This window comes from Procambarus clarkii, chromosome 53 (assembly GCF_040958095.1).
Source record: "Procambarus clarkii isolate CNS0578487 chromosome 53, FALCON_Pclarkii_2.0, whole genome shotgun sequence".
In the NCBI taxonomy this organism is placed as follows: Eukaryota; Metazoa; Arthropoda; class Malacostraca; order Decapoda; family Cambaridae; genus Procambarus; species Procambarus clarkii.
Window position 1 is genome coordinate 24,864,442 of NC_091202.1, and position 21,250 is coordinate 24,885,691.

The window sequence follows — 21,250 nt, forward strand, 5'->3', positions numbered from 1 at the left end:
TTAGTATGTTAAGATAAGCATCTTATTGCTTCTTAATTACAATTATTACTTAACCTATACCGTTCATAGGTTAAGTAATAATTGTAAATAAGAAGCAATAAGATGCTTATCTTAACATACTAAGAAGGTTAGGTGAGGTCGGTGTTTTCTATGAAGTTTTTCAAGGTAAACTAAAATATTCACAATCAATTAGTATGTCACATATGCACTTATTAAATAAGCCAATACTGACTATAAGCAAGTGCGAGAACGGGTTGGTTAGGGAGTGGTCAAGAAATGTCAACACTATTGAGATATATATGTGTTGTTTTATTCTCTGGACAAAATGTTTATCTCTTTCTCCAACATATGGAGCTCCATGAAACAAACTTTTAATTAAAATTATTAAGTAGAATTTTACTTCCTCATGTCACATAGTTTCGTTATGTTGATGATGTTTCTTAGAATATACACAAGGACACAGTTTTATTAGAATAAAATAATCTTCCTCCATCCATTAAGTTTACGGTGGAAATTGAACAAAAATCATTCTTTACCATTTTTTAAATGTGTTAATTTATATATGTGAAAATAATTTCAAGTTTTCTGTATATAGAAAATCAACTAAAGTTTGGTTATACATACACATTTACTTAGCTAAAGTTAGGTTATACATACACATTTACTTAGCTAAAGTTAGGTTATACATACACATTTACTTAGCTAAAGTTAGGTTATACATACACATTTACTTAGCTAAAGTTAGGTTATACATACACATTTACTCAACTAAAGTTAGGTTATACATACACATTTACTCAACTAAAGTTAGGTTATACATACACATTTACTTAGCTAAAGTTAGGTTATACATACACATTTACTTAGCTAAAGTTAGGTTATACATACACATTTACTTAGCTAAAGTTAGGTTATACATACACATTTACTCAACTAAAGTTAGGTTATACATACACATTTACTCAACTAAAGTTAGGTTATACATACACATTTACTCAACTAAAGTTAGGTTATACATATACATTTCCTCATCTAAAGTTAGGTTATACATACACATTTACTCAACTAAAGTTAGGTTATACATACACATTTACTCAACTAAAGTTAGGTTATACATACACATTTCCTCATCTAAAGTTAGGTTATACATACACATTTACTCATCTAAAGTTAGGTTATACATACACATTTACTCATCTCATCATCAAAGTGTTAAACAAGCTGTATTTTGGTCAATACCTTTGAGGACTGTAAGGATGTTCCTGAGTTTATACAAGATGAAATTAGTGACGTATATAGTCTGGATTTAAACTTAAAATACCCAAAGTTTTTTACTGACGAAGCCAGCCAAATTGCTCGTAATACTTTCTTTAGTTTGAAAAAGGAATAAGAATAGAATATATCACTTGCACTAACTAATATTAACTGAAGGAACACAGTTTGTGTGGCCTTAAGACCTATCTTGAGATTGTCTTGAGATGATTTCGGGGCTTTAGTGTCCCCGCGGCCCGGTCTTCGACCAGGCCTCCACCCCCAGGAAGCAGCCCATGACAGCTGACTAACACCCAGGTACCTATTTACTGCTAGGTAACAGAGGCATAGGGTGAAAGAACCTCTATGTGGTTTAGCTATGTATTTTACATAGAAGCTTTGTGAGGTGTACTAACTTTTGACATATAGAAAGTTTATCATCAAAATTAAACAAATTGATCAATAGTTCCATTCCGTAAAAGCTGAGAGAGCTTGTGACCAATGGAACGGAATGGTTCAAACAACTACATGAAACAGTCCCTGTACTAAAAGTTGTCTCTAGCTATAGAGTTTTGTAGAGTTTTATTGTGAGCTCTACTATAGAGGAATCATGGGAGGTGTATCATATGCTCTTTTATAGAGCATGGTAGTGTGGTGTACACTTTTATACATCATGTTCATACATATTCATACAGGGGCCCCCTTATCTGAGTGACAAGCAGGGGCGCTTATCTGACACACAGGGGTGCTTATCTGACACACAGGGGCGCTTATCTGACACACAGGGGCGCTTATCTGACACACAGGGGCGCTTATCTGACACACAGAGGCTCTCATCTGACACACAGGGGTGCTTATCTGACACACAGGGGCGCTTATCTGACACACAGGGGCGCTTATCTGACACACAGGGGCGCTTATCTGACACACAGGGGCGCTTATCTGACACACAGGGGCGCTTATCTGACACACAGGGGCGCTTACCTGACACACAGGGGTGCTTACCTGACACACAGGAGCGCTTATCTGGCACACAGGGGCGCTTATCTGACACACAGGGGCGGTCACCTGAGTGACACACAGGAGAACTCATCTGAGTTTCGAGCCTTGCCACTGATTTCTCGTCTTTAGGAATGAACTAGAACTCCCCTGATTGTCTCCTTTGTATTCAGTCCCAGAATGGTACCACTCAGAACACAGGGAGGGACCACTCAGAACACAGGGAGGGACCACTCAGAACACAGGGAGGGACCACTCAAAACACAGGGAGGCATCACTCAGAACACAGGGAGGGACCACTCAGAACACAGGGAGGGACCACTCAGAACACAGGGAGGGACCACTCAGAACACAGGGAGGGACCACTCAAAACACAGGGAGGGACCACTCAGAACACAGGGAGGGACCACTCAGGACACAGGGAGGCACCACTCAGAACACAGGGAGGCACCACTCAGAACACAGGGAGGGACCACTCAGAACACAGTGAACACAGTTTATTAAAAAATTAATAAAGTGTCTTAAAAAGTAGATTTTTTTGTGTGAAAAAATCTGAGTGTTATATCTATAAAATATGTGTTTTTGAACATTGTGATGAACGTGAAGTGATTTTTGGCATTTTGAGTGAAACATATAGTGTGTTTCTATAAGTTTTTAGCGTGTTATTTGTGCGTTCAGGGTCGAGCTGTAAGCTCTTGGACCCTGCCTTTCTAACCGCCGGTTGGCAAATGTACTGCCTCCCGACCAAATCTTTTCCCACACCTTGAAAACCTGTTTGTTTGTGGACATTTTGTCGCAGCTCTCTGATATGCTGGTCAAGCAGAATAATCTTTTGCTCAATCAACGTTAATCCTTTGAAACACATGTCATGGTTAATGTATAATACAAGAGTGAGTTTGTATGAGTCTAAACCAATTATTGATTTCTCCCTATTAAAAACCCGTATAATATTCCTAATATTTCAAACAATATACCCAATTCCCGCTCAGGAAGAGCAAATGCTTAACCTTTCTTCACTATCTCCACGGCAGACGCCTTGTTTTTATATCTGATATTAGAATGGCTGATAATCGAGGTTCTCTTACACTTTCCTCTTTGGGCTGAGCTCTCATGATGATGGTTCTTGGGTGAACCTGGAGAACCCTGAACTAAACATTGTCCAAAGCAGAGAATACACTTGAGATCATTAAGATATGGGAGTCTTTCTTTGTCAGTCTTTCTGAGTTGCTTCTCCTTTGTGGCATTCAAAGCTGAGGCCTTCCTAAGGCTGTTCTCCTCCTTGGCTTCCTCCTGGGGACACATCTGGCTTCATCAGCCCCAGTTCCTCACACAGAGAATCCTCCTGTGTCCAGAGAGCACCACACTGGCTTCTATATCTCTCATAACACTTTATTATCCGGAGGTTATAGAGGACAGGAGACTCACCACTGCTCTTGCTCCTCCACACTGACGGAACAGCTTTGTCTGACCTGCTCTATGCTCTTCATACATTAACTTTTCATATTATTCTTTGTTATTTCTTTGCTATTTTGACAAACAGTTGCAGTAGATGGACTTATACATTGGTAATTCGTCAGTATGTATCACCCAACTGAGCAGCAGAAGATGATACATAACAAGCAGTCTCTGCTGGACAACCAGGAGCTCTGACAACCAGGAGCTCTGCTGGACAACCAGGAGCTCTGCTTGACAACCAGGAGCTCTGCAGGACAACCAGGAGCTCTGCTTGACAACCAGGAGCTCTGCTTGACAACCAGGAGCTCTGCAGGACAACCAGGAGCTCTGCTTGACAACCAGGAGCTCTGCTTGACAACCAGGAGCTCTGCTGGACAACCAGGAGCCCTGCTTGACAACCAGGAGCTCTGCTGGACAACCAGGAGCTCTGCTGGACAACCAGGAGCTCTGCTTGACAACCAGGAGCTCTGCTGGACCACCAGGAGCCCTGCTTGACAACCAGGAGCTCTGCTTGACAACCAGGAGCTCTGCTTGACAACCAGGAGCTCTGCTGGACAACCAGGAGCTCTGCTGGACAACCAGGAGCTCTTGATGAACGAATATGAATATAAGAAGGATTATAAACCTGAACATATTGCTTTCACAAGCACAGTTGGCTCCAGTAACCTGGTGTTATGCCTCCAGTAACCTGGTGTTATGCCTCCAGTAACCTGGTGTTATGCCTCCAGTGAGCCAAATGGGCTTGAAATCGTACCAAGGTCATTCTTGGTTCAAAACCTTTACGTATGGTGTTCGGAACTGACATTTGTTAGGGTGTTTAAGACAGTTTATGAGTGTAAACTGGCGAGCTGTTAACGGGTTCTTGGTGCAGGTTAATGCCTCGTACAAACACAAGCACCAAACTTTATTGTGCTCAATCTTGTTCTGTAGTGGAAGATGCGAGGTGTTGCACCATTGCATTCTCTGCATCACTTTCAATTTTTCAATGGTGTTTTCAAGCACAATTTATATATATATATATATATATATATATATATATATATATATATATATATATATACTGTATATATATACATATATATATATATATATATATATATATATATATATATATATATATATATATATATATATATATATATACCGACCCCGACCAGCCTATGTCCGTCCCGTACCACAGACCAGTCACCTTGCCAAGTTGGTTGAGGCACGCCCCGGGCGTCTGGACTTTAGTATAAATTCAGATAGATGGAAAAAAATCATCTAATTTCGTGTTCTATAACGAGGCTTGTTGAGCTTAGAGCTGCGGGCCGATGCTTGGGTTTCAGCTTACCTTCTAAACAAGTGGAGTGGATAACTAGCCGCCAATATTACCAGTATTGTAAAGGTCTGCACACTAGGGGGGGGGGGAGTGGGGGGGGGGGTGTTGTAACCGTACACTAATGAGATTATTTTTCATGTAGAAGCTGTTCCCAAATTACCAGACCTGGGGATGAGGAAACATCAATGTTGGGTGTGTTCCTGACACTATGAGGTGAGGTTGTGAGAGGTTGTGAGAGGGTGTGAGAGGGTGTGAGAGGGTGTGAGAGGGTGTGAGAGGTTGTGAGAGGTTGTGAGAGGTTGTGAGAGCTGTGGGTGAGTACAGTGAGTGTGTGAGAGTACACTGAGTGAGTGTGAGTGCGTGAGAGAACTCGCTCAGTACATGGGACAGGTTTTCATGGGAAAATTAGACAAAGGCAATTTTCCAGGTTTTCCTAAAAAAAATTGTGTTTATGGTTGAATTACAGAGGTGAGTGATGGGGGATGCTAGGGGGGGGTGCTTGGTGGGAGGGTGCTGGGGGTGTGTGTGCTGGGGGCGAGGGTGCTATGGGGGGGTGCTGGGGGGGGGGGTGTGCTGGGGGGGGGTCAGCCAGGTCACCCCCCCTCCCCTCCAGTTCCCTGGACGACCAGACTCTAAGAATGTTGCAGAAAGTTGCAGAGTGAAAGTAGCGTTGTAACAAGACTGAAGACGACGGCGTCAACTCCAATATAACCTTGACTCGTGCGCAGACTTGCAGAAAGTCTAAAAAAAATCTCACGCATACCCAGACTTACAGAGAGTCCAACGCCACACACACACACACACACATGTCCAAACTTACGCAAAGTCTAGTGCAAAACTTTCGAAAACATGAGTTTTCAGAAAGTCTAACACAACACTTGGACATACTCAGACTTACAGAAAGTCTAACGTAACACTTAGACATACTCAGACTTACAGAAACTCTAACGTAGCACTCAGACATACTCAGATTTACAGATAGTCTTACGTAACACTCAGACATACTCAGACTTACAGAAAGTCTTACTTAACGCTCAGACATACTCAGACTTACAGAAAGTCTAACATAACACTCAGACATACTCAGACTTACAGAAAGTCTAACATAACACTCAGACATACTCAGACTTACAAAAAATCTGACGTAACTCTATGATGTGACCCGATCAAAAGTCTACTTAGCTGATAGACTTCATTATAGGCTTCAGATCGACACCTATAAACCTATAACATTATCTATCACTCACCTTCCGAGAATATACAAATATCGAGTATTCACATTGTATTTACTTGGGTTTACCTGGTAAACCATAGCATTCTTCTTCTGTTATTGAGTACTGACACTGAGTTTACTTCCTGACACGTGAGTTTACTGTGAACTACTGGGGGAATACCTCCCAGATGAACCCCCGAGGTTCACTGTGACCCACCTCACCTCACAGAAAAAGATGACCCATAACAGCCAATAAATTACCAATAGTCTCCTTCCCATTGAATATAGAACATTGTTCCATTTTTCCCAGTGCTTTAAAACAGCCATTATTTCCTATCTTGACACTGCAGCATTTTCCATTAGACGTGAGACATAAAACTCCCATTTGTCACTGTTTTGGTCCCCAGAGACGTGATGAGAAGTCACGTCTCTGTCCTGGTGTTGAATGGGTAGAAGATGACGAGGTAGTATGGGTGAGAGTGAGGGAGTAATATGGGTGAGAGTGAGGGAGTATTATGGGTGAGAGTGAGGGAGTAATATGGGTGAGAGTGAGGGAGTAATATGGGTGAGAGTGAGGGAGTAATATGGGTGAGAGTGAGGGAGTATTATGGGTGAGAGTGAGGGAGTAATATGGGTGAGAGTGAGGGAGTAATATGGGTGAGAGTGAGGGAGTATTATGGGCGAGAGTGAGGGAGTAATATGGGTGAGAGTGAGGGAGTAATATGGGTGAGAGTGAGGGAGTATTATGGGTGAAAGTGAGTGACCACAGGATCACGCGTCCAGCGTGCTGTCCAGTCAGCCACCGGCCCCCTGTAGTGTGTGTGTGTGTGTGTGTGTGTGTGTGTGTGTGTGTGTGTGTACTCACCTATTTGTACTCACCTATTTGTGTCTGCAGGATCGAGCATTGACTCTTGGATCCCGCCTTTCCAGCTATCGGTTGTTTACAGCAATGACTCCTGTCCCATTTCCCTATCATACCTAGTTTTAAAAGTATGAATAGTATTTGCTTCCACAACCTGTTCCCCAAGTGCATTCCATTTTTCCACTACTCTCACGCTAAAAGAAAACTTCCTAACATCTCTGTGACTCATCTGAGTTTCCAGTTTCCACCCATGTCCCCTCGTTCTGTTATTATTATGTGTGAACATTTCATCTATTTCCACTTTGTCAATTCCCCTGAGTATTTTATATGTCCCTATCATATCTCCTCTCTCCCTTCTTTTCTCTAGTGTCGTAAGGTTCAGTTCCTGCAGACGCTCTTCATATCCCATCCCTCGTAACGCTGGGACAAGCCTCGTCGCAAACTTCTGAACCTTCTCCAGTTTCTTTATGTGTTTCTTCAGGTGGGAGCTCCATGATGGCGCGGCATACTCTATGACGGGTCTCACGTAGGCAGTGTAAAGCGCCCTAAAAGCCTCCTCATTTAGGTTTCTGAATGAAGTTCTAATTTTCGCCAGTGTAGAGTACGCTGCTGTCGTTATCCTACTTATATGTGCCTCAGGAGTTAGATTAGGTGTCACATCCACTCCCAGGTCTCTTTCTCGAATCGTTACAGGTAGGCTGTTCCCCTTCATTGTGTACTGTCCCTTTGGTCTCCTGTCACCTGATCCCATTTCCATAACTTTACATTTACTGGTGTTAAACTCCAGTAGCCATTTCCCTGACCATCTCAGCAACCTGTTTAAGTGTGTGTGTGTGTGTGTGTGTGTGTGTGTGTGTGTGTGTGTGTGTGTGTGTGTGTGTGTGTGTGTAGAAAGTTAAGGATATTGACAAAAGTTGTCAGACGTGTGCCTATCAGATCTACACCTACCAGATGTACATATGCAAGATATGTAGCCATCATATGTACATATGATAGCTATACATTTTGGTACATATGTATATATATATGTACCCAAAATACACACCTTCCAACTGTACACTTTCTGGGTCTAGACTCTCCAGGTGTTGAAGCTGTTCATCTTACGACCACTCTGCTAGTGTTGACTCTCAAACAACATTTAATTCCAGTTGCGTGAGAGCTGTTGATGCTAACTGCGTGACGCAAGTTGCGTGAGAGCCGATGATGATAACTGCGTGACGCAAGTTGCGTGAGAGCCGTTGATGATAACTGCGTGACGCAAGTTGCGTGAGAGCTGTTGATGATAACTGCGTGACGCAAGTTGCGTGAGAGCCGTTGATGATAACTGCGTGATGCAAGTTGCGTGAGAGCCGTTGATGATAACTGCGTGACGCAAGTTGCGTGAGAGCCGTTGATGATAACTGCGTGACGCAAGTTGCGTGAGAGCCGTTGATGATAACTGCGTGACGCAAGTTGCGTGAGAGCCGTTGATGATAACTGCGTGACGCAAGTTGCGTGAGAGCCGTTGATGATAACTGCGTGACGCAAGTTGCGTGAGAGCCGTTGATGATAACTGCGTGACGCAAGTTGCGTGAGAGCCGTTGATGATAACTGCGTGACGCAAGTTGCGTGAGAGCCGTTGATGATAACTGCGTGACGCAAGTTGCGTGAGAGCCGTTGATGATAACTGCGTGACGCAAGTTGCGTGAGAGCCGTTGATGATAACTGCGTGACGCAAGTTGCGTGAGAGCCGTTGATGATAACTGCGTGACGCAAGTTGCGTGAGAGCCGTTGATGATAACTGCGTGACGCAAGTTGCGTGAGAGCCGTTGATGATAACTGCGTGACGCAAGTTGCGTGAGAGCCGTTGATGATAACTGCGTGACGCAAGTTGCGTGAGAGCTGTTGATGATAACTGCGTGACGCAAGTTGCGTGAGAGCCGTTGATGATAACTGCGTGACGCAAGTTGCGTGAGAGCCGTTGATGATAACTGCGTGACGCAAGTTGCGTGAGAGCCGTTGATGATAACTGCGTGACGCAAGTTGCGTGAGAGCCGTTGATGCTAACTGCGTGACGCAAGTTGCGTCAGAGCCGTTGATGATAACTGCGTGACGCGACGCAACATCGTTGTGGGTGACAACTACAAGCCATCAACACAACTCATATCAACAATGTCTGCCATTGTCATACGCATTGTTTTACACCGATGCTTCAATGTAAACAAAGACAATAATTGCCTTGTTGTTAGCTGTGCTCTTGACGAGGGTGTAGAGTGTAGGGAACACCTGTACACTACCACAGGTGTTGGCCTCGTTACAGGTGTTAGGCTGTTAGGGAGAATGGCCTCTCGCTCTTGTTCTGCCCTGCTATTAATACGGTTGAAGTTTTGATTAGTGTATTTATGTAACATGAAAGTTGATTAATGTTGCTTACGAACTCTAATTACCATTTTTTTTCTAGTTTTTTCTAATTACCAGGGGCCTCGTAGCCTGGTGGATAGCGTGCAGGACTCGTAATTCTGTGGCGCGGGTTCGATTCCCGCACGAGGCAGAAACAAATGGGCAAAGTTTCTTTCACCCTGAATGCCCCTGTTACCTAGCAGTAAATAGGTACCTGGGAGTTAGTCAGCTGTCACGGGCTGCTTCCTGGGGGTGGAGGCCTGGTCGAGGACCGGGCCGCGGGGACACTAAAAAAGCCCCGAAATCATCTCAAGATAACCATGATAAAAATTTCATTCACTATGCCTCATTTTGCCATATTATGATGGTAAGATTAAGTGTGAAAGAGGTAATACAGGTAGACTTTCTTTACACTTTAAGTCCATTATCAACATGGCTAAGATACGGTGAAAATCACATATTTCTGAATTTAAATTGACTGTATAGTATCTTGAGGTTATCTTGAGATGATTTCTGGGCTTTAGTGTCCCCGCGGCCCGGTCCTCGGCCAGGCCTCCATCCCCAGGAAGCAGCCAGTGACAGCTGACTAACACCCAGGTACCTATTTTACTGCTAGGTAACAGGGGCATAGGGTGAAAGACACTCTGCCCATTGTTTCTCGCCGGCGCCCGGGATCGACCCCGGGACCACAGGATCACAAGTCCAGCGTGCTGTCCGCTCGGCCGACCGGCTCAAGGTTATAATCAATGGGTATAAACATAAAAATGGAAGTAACTGCAGAAGGCCTATTGGTCCATACTTTCTCTTGATGCTTCTATGTTGGTGCGGAGTCTTGAAGTGAGTAGAATATAGTTGTGCATTAATTGGCTGTTGATTGCTGGTGTTTTTTTCTTGATGTGTAGTGCCTCGCAGATGTCAAGCCGCCTGCTATCGCTGTATCTCTCGATGATTTCTGTGTTGTTTGTTAAGATTTATCTGGTGATGGTCTGGTTGTCGGAAGAGATTATATGTTCCTTGAAGGAGCAGATCAGGTCCTAGTCAGCAATGGCTTCTCTAACGGTTATGTTGAAGACGTCATAAAAAGAAAGGTGAATCGCCATACAACCTCTGAAGAGACAACTAACACAACACCTGTACCCCCTATTAGACTGTTTTACAGGAACTTCTTTTCCACAGCTCATAAAACAGAGGAAAGGGTCCTGAAAGATATTGTTGATAGGAACATTATCCCTACAGACAAAAATCAGAAGATACAATTGACAATTTACTACAAAAACAAAAAAATGGCCAACCTACTCATGAGAAACTCCCCACACACCAAACAGAACGCCCTGAAGGAGACCAACGTCGTCTATGCCTTCACATGCCCACTTGGGGACCTTAAGCCCCAAAGATCTCAGTATATAGGCAAGACAACAACGTCTCTCTCCAGGCGATTAACAATGCACAAAGAACAGGGCTCCATCAAGGAACATATAATCTCTTCTCACAAGCAGATAATTCGTTACTGAATAAGCCTTCTCATCTACGAATTGTAAAAGCATTTTCAATATTAAAATTTCTTGAATCTGCTTTAGTACAGATTACAGAATCATGTAATTTGAACATTAGTTGTGGTTAGTATAATTTAGATAAATTTTTGATTGATTAGTTAAAAAACAATTTGAGTAAAATCATTGGTACATATATATCTCAATAATACCTTATTAATATCTTATTATTCTCGTAAGTTTCTGAACTAAGACATAGTTTCTCACCTCACCTCATTCCTGCCTATATATTCACACCATTGAATTGTAAACCCACGGAAGACATCTCCCGTCACGCAGGGTGCAGTCGCTCCTCCACAGATCTCCAGTATCATCTATTGATACTGGTGATGGCTCAAAAGCACTTACCAGTAGGGTAAGGTGGCACTTACGGCTATTCATGCCCGTGCCACCTTTTGGGTGGCTTAATCTTCATCAATCAATCAATTGTAAACCCAGCCTTCTCAAGATGTATTATTAAATACAAAACTACTTAAGGAAATTCCTGTCTTAATCCTTCCTTCATGGTCTGACATTATCACATTGTTCATCATGTGTTAATTTCTTCATGATTCTCTCACACACATTTAGAATTCTAAACGACCCTACCAGGATTCGAACCCATTACACCCAAGGTTTGCACGATACGTCAGTATTAGTGTTGCACGACCATCCCTGCAAAGGTGAATTTGCAACATTTTTTCTGCCACGGATTTGGCCATACATTTACAATACTAAACAGTATATAAACTTTTTCTTGTATGGTCATTTCAATGGTGTTTGTTCACAAAATATTGAGTACTTCACGTTTTCTTTGACACATGAATGGTGGGATGTTTAATTTAAAAAATAATGATATAACATAGAGCGAAAATGCAAGACGTTATGAAATGAAAATACAGAAACGCAACATACTTTATTTAATTGTGAGTTAATTACATAATACTTGATGTCCATGAATATATTGTAATTAACTTTATTAATTTTGGAGACTGTCCCTTACAGTCTATTTAACTTATTAAAATAGACAGTAAGTAATAATAATAGACTGTAAGACTGTAATAAACAGTTAAGTCTATTTGACTAAACTCTTTGCTCTCCAGGGAGCCGGTGGCTGAGCGGACAGGACACTGGATGCGTGATCCCGTGATCCCGGGTTCGATCCCGGGCGCCGGCGAGAAACAATGGGCAGTGTTTCTTTCACCCTGATACCCCCTGTTACCTACCAGTATATAGGTACCTGGGAGTTAGTCAGCTGTCACGGGCTGCTTCCTGGGGTGTAGGCCTAGTCGAGGACCGGGCGGCGGGGACACTAAAGCCCCGAAATCAGAGTTAGGGCAAGCTATGGAGATATCAACTTCTTGTGTTGAGTCTTCAGGTTGGGTTGCAATCTTCTTGAGAGTTTCTGACGGCTTTCTTAGCTCTGTTCCATAGAGATATCAAGACGTATTGCAGAGTTAAGATATAGAACATAAACATCTAGGATAGCTAAACATCCAGGATATCTCACATCCAGGATATCTCATCCAGGATATCTCACATCCAGGATATCTCACATCCAGGATATCTCATCCAGGATATCTCACATCAAGGATATCTTATCTAGGATATCTAAACAACCATGATATCTGTCATTCAAGATGCATAAACATCCAGTATATCTTAAATCTGGAATATCTCCTATCCAGGATATTTAAACTACCAGGATATCTGACATCCAATATATCTAATCATCCTGGATATCTAAACATCAAGGAAATCTAATTATCAAGATTACACAGAGGAATAAAGATATAGAGCAGCACAGAGGAGTAGAGATATGGCAGAGCTCAAATATGCATCAAAGTTGAAACCCTTCTGCAGGATGAGCAACTCAAGTAAATAAAGTTTGCAATAAACGTACCAGTAAATCTTGCAATGATGAAGAAAATAATATTTGCTAAAACATTGCTGAAGATGAGCAATAGTCGCAATGCCGGGACGAAACACATACATCAACTAGTTATGAACCCAAACGGGTGTTGAGAAAACCAAATAAAGAGACAGAGGACATATGCAACACAGCAACCTCGCCAAAGCCTGTGCATAAGCTGACAAGTTGCAAATCAAGACGTGAAACACAGGCATTATGTAACATGGAATAACAGCTTATCAAAACAATTTGTGTTGCAATACAGAGCTATGTATCATGTGTTGCAATACAGAACACTGCATCATGTGTTGCAACACAGAACACTGCATCATGTGTTGCAATACAGAACTGTGCATCATGTGTTGTAATACAGAACTGTGCATCATGTGTTGTAATACAGAACTGTGCATCATGTGTTGTAATACAGAACTGTGCATCATGTGTTGCAATACAGAACTGTGCACCATGTGTTGCAATATAGAACTGTGCATCATGTGTTGCAATACAGAACTGTGCATCATGTGTTGCAATACAGAACTGTGCATCATGTGTTGCAATATAGAACTGTGTATCATGTGTTGCAATATAGAACTGTGCATCATGTGTTGCAATACAAAGCTATGTATCATGTGTTGCAATACAGAACACTGTATCATGTGTTGCAATACAGAACTGTGCATCATGTGTTGCAATACAGAACACTGCATCATGTGTTGCAATACAGAACACTGCATCATGTGTTGCAATACAGAACTGTGCATCATGTGTTGCAATACAGAGCTGTGTATCATGTGTTGCAATACAGAAAACTGCATCATGTGTTGCAATACAGAACACCGCATCATGTGTTGCAATACAGAACACTGCATCATGTGTTGCAATACAGAGCACCGCATCATGTGTTGCAATACAGAACACTGCATCATGTGTTGCAATACAGAACACTGCATCATGTGTTGCAATACAGAACACTGCATCATGTGTTGCAATACAGAACACTGCATCATGTGTTGCAACACAGAACACTGCATCATGTGTTGCAACACAGAACACTGCATCATGTGTTGCAACACAGAACACTGCATCATGTGTTGCAATACAGAACACTGCATCATGTGTTGCAATGCAGAACACTGCATCATGTGTTGCAATACAGAACACTGCATCATGTGTTGCAATACAGAACACTGTATCATGTGTTGCAATACAGAACACTGCATCATGTGTTGCAATACAGAACACTGCATCATGTGTTGCAACACAGAACACTGCATCATGTGTTGCAATACAGAACACTGCATCATGTGTTGCAATACAGAACACTGCATCATGTGTTGCAATACAGAACACTGCATCATGTGTTGCAATACAGAACACTGTATCATGTGTTGCAATACAGAACACTGCATCATGTGTTGCAATACAGAACACTGCATCATGTGTTGCAATACAGAACACTGCATCATGTGTTGCAATACAGAACACTGCATCATGTGTTGCAATACAGAACACTGCATCATGTGTTGCAATACAGAACACTGCATCATGTGTTGCAACACAGAACACTGCATCATGTGTTGCAATACAGAACACTGTATCATGTGTTGCAATACAGAACACTGCATCATGTGTTGCAACACAGAACACTGCATCATGTGTTGCAATACAGAACACTGTATCATGTGTTGCAATACAGAACACTGCATCATGTGTTGCAACACAGAACACTGCATCATGTGTTGCAATACAGAACACTGTATCATATCATCATGAGACATGACAGCTCCATCAACCTATCCTCTCCAACAGTCCATTGCATTTTGACGTATAAATTTCCCGCGGTCAAAATACTATGAACAATATATCACATCTGCTGGCAGAATTGACGGGCTGTCCCGTTAACTATTGGTGGGTCGTCGGGTTGATTAGGCGAGAGCAGTTTAGTACATCATTTTGTGACACCTGGAGAGTACAGACTGCAGAATCAGTAATGATAACCATTGCATGCATCTTCACTCAGATCAAAAACATTACACTTAGGGACTCACTTCACCTGGTGACTCTCTCCACCTGGGAACTCACTCCACCTGGGGGACTTCACCTGGGGACTCACCTCACCTAGGACATCAACATTCAACATACATTATTCACCAAACCTCTCCTACACTCTACTTCTCCCCCCTTTCAATAAGTCTAGCGCCATTAATCTTATTTCCAACTTTGTAAAATATATCACTTCTATTTTGCAAGTTCTCATTTGCAACTTCTTCTCATTTGCGACTTCTCATTTTCTCTCTTATCCCCCTTAATCTTTTAGATAAGTCTCAGTACCTCTCATGTATTAACACATGTTCCTGAATGCACTATACTGGAGATCAGGTGCACTCAGAGGTCCTCAACATGACTAATTCATTGTCCTATCAACAATCATTGATTATTATGTTGCCTATATCTTCATTCGTTCAGATTGGAAGGCTTTTTTTTAATAGCTTTGAGATATCGAGAATGTTTACATAACCTGAATGTTTAGATATTCTGGATGTTTAGATATCCTGGATGTTTAGGTATCCTGGATGTTTAGATATCCTGGATGTTTAGATATCCTGGATGTTTAGATATCCTGGATGTTTAGATATCCTGGATGTTTAGATATCCTGGATGTTTAGATGTCCTGGATGTTTAGATATCCTGGATGTTTAGATATCCTGGATGTTCAGATGTTCTGGATGTTTAGATATCCTGGATGTTTAGATATCCTGGATGTTTAGATATCCTGGATGTTTAGATATCCTGGATGTTTAGATATCCTGGATGTTTAGATATCCTGGATGTTTATGTGTCCTGAATGTTTAGATATCCTGGATGTTTAGATATCCTGGATGTTTAGATATCCTGGATGTTTAGATATCCTGGATGTTTAGATATCCTGGATGTTTAGATATCCTGGATGTTTAGATATCCTGGATGTTTAGATGTTCTGGATGTTTAGATATCCTGGATGTTTAGATATCCTGGATGTTTAGATATCCTGGATGTTTAGATATCCTGGATGTTTAGATATCCTGGATGTTTAGATATCCTGGATGTTTAGATATCCTGGATGTTTAGATGTTCTGGATGTTTAGATATCCTGGATGTTTAGATATCCTGGATGTTTAGATGTCCTGGATGTTTAGATATCCTGGATGTTTAGATATCCTGGATGTTTAGATATCCTGGATGTTTAGATATCCTGGATGTTTAGATATCCTGGATGTTTAGATATTCTGGATGTTTAGATATCCTGGATGTTTAGATATCCTGGATGTTTAGATATCCTGGATGTTTAGATATTCTGGATGTTTAGATATCCTGGATGTTTAGATGTTCTGGATGTTTAGATATCCTGGATGTTTAGATATCCTGGATGTTTAGATATCCTGGATGTTTAGATATCCTGAATGTTTAGATATCCTGGATGTTTAGATATCCTGGATGTTCTACCACAAACACGCCCAAAACCCGTACCATTGGCTCGTTGGAAACCGAGCTTAACTAGCTCGCGTAATTGCCAATTCCTCTCTAACGTATACACCTATTTACTGTTCCATTTGCAAACCAAATAAAGATTCTAAAATTCAAATTTGAAAACTAAAAACCGTTATTTAACCGTCCAGCATACAGATCCTTGTGACAAGTCCAAAATTACGTTATTACAGCTCTGGCAGCTACATATGCATATGAAAAGTAGTTGAAATACAAGATTAGAGTTACAAATATAAATGACAGTTCAAATTAACATTCAGAACACTGAATGTAGACAACATCTGCAACATTTAGCCGGTTGTGCATCCGGCTAGGAAGTTCTTTGATGAATGGTGCAACTCATCATCACACTAGCAGACGTGCTCATCCATCCACCAGGTTGTATTATACATCCACCATGAGGTCACAATGCAGGATGGATGAATGCATTGTGAATGACTTCATTTGCAGTTGGCTAAGAGAACAAGAAGACGGCAGACTTAATGATGAAGAACACTGAGAACAGAACAAGGGATCCTCCTCGGTATACCATCACAGCTTGGTATACCAGGGGTACTCATTACCATTGGGGGGCCTCGTAGCCTGGTGGATAGCGCGCAGGACTCGTAATTCTGTGGCGCGGGTTCGATTCCCGCACGAGGCAGAAACAAATGGGCAAAGTTTCTTTCACCCTGAATGCCCCTGTTACCTAGCAGTAAATAGGTACCTGGGAGTTAGTCAGCTGTCACGGGCTACTTCCTGGGGGTGGAGGCCTGGTCGAGGACCGGGCCGCGGGAACACTAAAAGCCCCGAAATCATCTCAAGATAACCTCAAGATAACCATGGTTACGGGTTACTCATGCCCGTACAGCCTCTTAGGGTGGCTTAACATTCATCAATTAAGGGTTCGGTGGGAACGAGGCTGTTTTCACACCCAATTCTCGACAGATTATCTTCCACCACCTGAGCTGGAGGTCTCAACTGACCGCCTCGCTGACACACATGTATATACTGTGTGCGCTTCGACTCTTTACCAAACCAAAAACACAGATTCATCAAGACTAAACTACACACCAGAAGATGACGATATGTTGATGACATCTTTGCTTTATAGCCTCATGATTTTAGTCTTTTCCAGCCTTTCCTCTCCTCTCTTAACAATCTGGCTCCTTCTATCAATTTCAAAGTTGAGTGGGAATCTAATTCCCTCCTTCCTTTTCTTGATGTTCATGTTCACAGCTCTGTGTCCGGGTTCTCTTTCTCTGTCTACCGTAAACCCATGCATAGTGGCATGTACATTCACTTCTTTTCCTACCATCCTCCTTCTGTTAAGACAAGTGTCCTCGTCTCTCTCTTCCTCCGCGCTCTACGCATCAGCGACCCTCAGTTTCTGTATTCTGAAATTGCCTTTATCTACAAATCATTCTCTCGCCTTGGTTACCCTTTACAGTTTATCAACTGTGTCTACTCTCAAGCTAAACGATATTTCTTTCATCCTAAACCTGCTTCCAACACTAGTAGCACTGTACTATGCCTTCCCTTCATATCTGAACTCAAAACTTTTACCAATACCTTTCGTCCTCTTGACATTAAACTCGCCTTTCGACAAACTAACACACTTGGTAGCATTCTAGTTCACACTGCTCCTCCTGCTTCTAATACTGCTGGTGTCTACTCTATTTCCTGTTCATCTTGTCCTCTCCAATACTTTGGCGAAACTGGCCGTACACTGAATGATAGACTTAAAGAACACAAGAGAAGTGTTAAGTCTGCAGACACTAACAATGCTCTCTTCTGCCATGTGAGGGATTCTAATCATCTCATTGATTGGTCTTCCTCTAAAATAATCTTTCCTGCCTCTACTCTACACAGACGCCGTCTTGTTGACTCGACTCTAATACACAATGTACCCAACATGAACTAGAGTCCTGGCTTTGTTGCTGTGGACTCTTCCCTTTCACAGTATATACTTTAATGTCCTAACCTTTCTAACAAACGTGGTCTAACATAAGCCTCCCCCTCCTTTTTCTCTTTCTCCTCTTGTTCTTACGTTCCCATTCTTATACCTATTAATACCCCTTTCTTACAGTCTTCAGCCTCGTTATTGTGACTCATCGTCTGCATACTGATTCATGTTCAGCTCTAAAGTTAGTGTATTAGTATTATTAACTCTGAAGTTCTGTATTGCAATTGGTAGACTTCCATCGTCACCTCTAACGCAAGAATAATTACGATAGCTTATTAGGAAATAATTTGAATACTATCATTCTGAGTAGGTGAGACACGTTGCATCACTCACCGCAACACCTCGCTTACTCCCCCTAACAATATCAAATCATAAATTTCACACTTTGCAATTATCTCAGCATCCAAATGTTCTCGCTAGACGCTGACAGCACCACAGAACAACACATCTGTGAACACCTCTATGGTTGTGACCACACCTGTCACTCTCACTCTTCCTACACCTGTCACTCTCACTCCTCCTACACCTGTCACTCTCACTCCTCCTACACCTGACACTCTCACTCTTCCTACACCTGACACTCTCACTCTTCCTACACCTGACACTCTCACTCTTCCTACACCTGACACTCTCACTCCTCCTACACCTGTCACTCTCACTCTTCCTACACCTGACACTCTCACTCTTCATACACCTGCCACTCTCACTCTTCCTCCACCTGATACTCTCACTCTTCCTCCACCTGATACTCTCACTCTTCATACACCTGCCACTCTCACTCTTCCTCCACCTGATACTCTCACTCTTCATACACCTGCCACTCTCACTCTTCCTACACCTGACACTCTCACTCTTCCTACACCTGATACTCTCACTCTTCCTACACCTGATACTCTCACTCTTCCTACACCTGATACTCTCACTCTTCCTACACCTGATACTCTCACTCTTCCTACACACACCTGCCACTCTCGCTCTTACACACACTTACACTATTCGTCAGAAATTGTCATGTGTGGGACGGACTGACTCTCAAGCTTCGAAACCCACTTCCACTCTTGTTCTTGAAACACACTCTACGACACTCTGTATCATGATACATTCAGTATATCCATGAATGTATATCCCTATACATTCAGTATATCTAAATATAACATATTACAAACGACATGTGAAAATATCGAGACATATTAACGAGTCTCTGAAGACCTGCCATCCTGTGATGAGCCTAAGTCAACACTATTTACGCTATTTAACGTCAAAATTTTGTCTAAACATTATAGAATATTATAGATATTAGTCACTCTAATCTGTTGGTAAATTAACATTGTATTATTGAAGAATTCTGTGTTATTGTTCATCATAAATTCTTGGTGTGTTAGTTTAAGTTCTATTATTCTAAGGATTCGTAAAAACACTTTATAATTCAGGAGAATTGTTGTTTTATGTTAGGTACTGGTTGGGGTGACCGGCGGTTCCCGGGTCTCTCCCATATATCCCTCCCTGTCTTCCCTCATTGCTATAGCTGTTCTGATCACTGTGATCTTCTTTACACTATTTCCATGATCTTAGCTCACCCTGTCTATCTTCTCCTTCCCTGCACACACATGCTCTCTCTGTCTCTCTCTCTCTCTCTGTCTCTGTCTCTCTCTCTCTCTCCCATCTCTCTCTCTCTCTCTCTCTCTCTCTCTCTCTCTCTCTCTCTCTCTCTCTCTCTCTCTCTCTCTCTCTCTCTCTCTCTCTCTCTCTCTCTCTCTCCACATGCCCATCTATCACATCGTATTATAAATCTTAAAGGAAACTTTTTCTCATATATTTAGTGTTGGGTCTGGGAGCGTCCTGACTAAGCCATACTTCACCTCATGGAAGACTCGCATGAAGTGATTTGTTAGTGGACTGCTCACTACCCTTCAGCGCGGCCCATTGTTACAGTAATGTCTAAGTGGTCATTACCGCCCCTTCGATACAGGCACTCGTATCAGCTCATAAGGGGATCGAACCAGTATCCTGGGTACTCCAAGACGGCTCCCTAACCCATGGATCACCATGTGTTAAGGATTATAGGACCTCAGATCCGTCTGGATTGACTAGGAGTCTGCGGGTACCGAGCGGGAAGCCAGTCCAAAGTTTATATGTACCCCGGTATACCCTGGTGCAGGTGTGTGGGCCCACACCTGCTCCCTTGCCCACACCTGAAGACCAGCGGGTTGTGTGTAGCACTGTGGATGGGTACCAGGTCGGTGCTTCTAGGACCCCCCCCCCTAGGGGGGTTCCTGGAGGAAATAAGAGTATATGTAAGCTTTAGCATGTCGTGGTTAAGTGGTTAAGGCGCGGGTCTAGGGGCACTCAAGACCCTGGAGCGATACCCATCCTGCTCCAGTGTCTCTCGTAAGTGCTTACTGGCTGAGGGCAAGTGCATAGTTACACACACACACTCACACTGACACACTGACGGTTGAGAGGCGGGACCAAAGAGCCAGAGCTCAACCTCCGCAAGCACAACTAGGTGAGTACACACACACGCACTCACACACACTCACACACACACACACACACACACACACACACACACACACACACACACACACACACACACACACACACACACACACACACACTCACCACGGCCAACCTTTTACTAGTCACAGAAGCTGTGACAGTATATATGAAGATTGGGTTCATACGGTCATTAAACGGTGTTCCATTGTATGTTCCTTAGGGTGTTCCTTAAGATGTTCCTTAGGGTGTTCCTTAGGTTAAAACCCCCGTGAATGTTTAGTGAATATTGTCGAAAATAACATTCAGTAACGGTCATTAATTCAGTTTAATCATTCTTGAAGCCAAGTCAGCATGCCATAT

At 42.4% G+C, this 21,250-nt stretch overlaps 2 protein-coding genes across 2 annotated transcripts; one reads left to right on the plus strand and one right to left on the minus strand.

Annotated features, from left to right (window-relative positions):
- Window positions 1–13,160: 13,160 nt before the first annotated feature.
- On the minus strand, window positions 13,161–14,699 carry LOC138352459 (PAX-interacting protein 1-like). The gene has a single exon (XM_069304955.1). It carries the CDS (start codon window positions 14,697–14,699, stop codon window positions 13,161–13,163), a length of 1,539 nt encoding a protein of 512 aa, XP_069161056.1.
- Window positions 14,700–18,853: 4,154 nt separating this feature from the next.
- On the plus strand, window positions 18,854–19,420 carry LOC138352460 (hepatitis A virus cellular receptor 1-like). The gene has a single exon (XM_069304956.1). The coding sequence runs from the start codon at window positions 18,854–18,856 to the stop codon at window positions 19,418–19,420; it is 567 nt and encodes a 188-aa protein (XP_069161057.1).
- The last annotated feature ends 1,830 nt before the right edge of the window (window positions 19,421–21,250 follow it).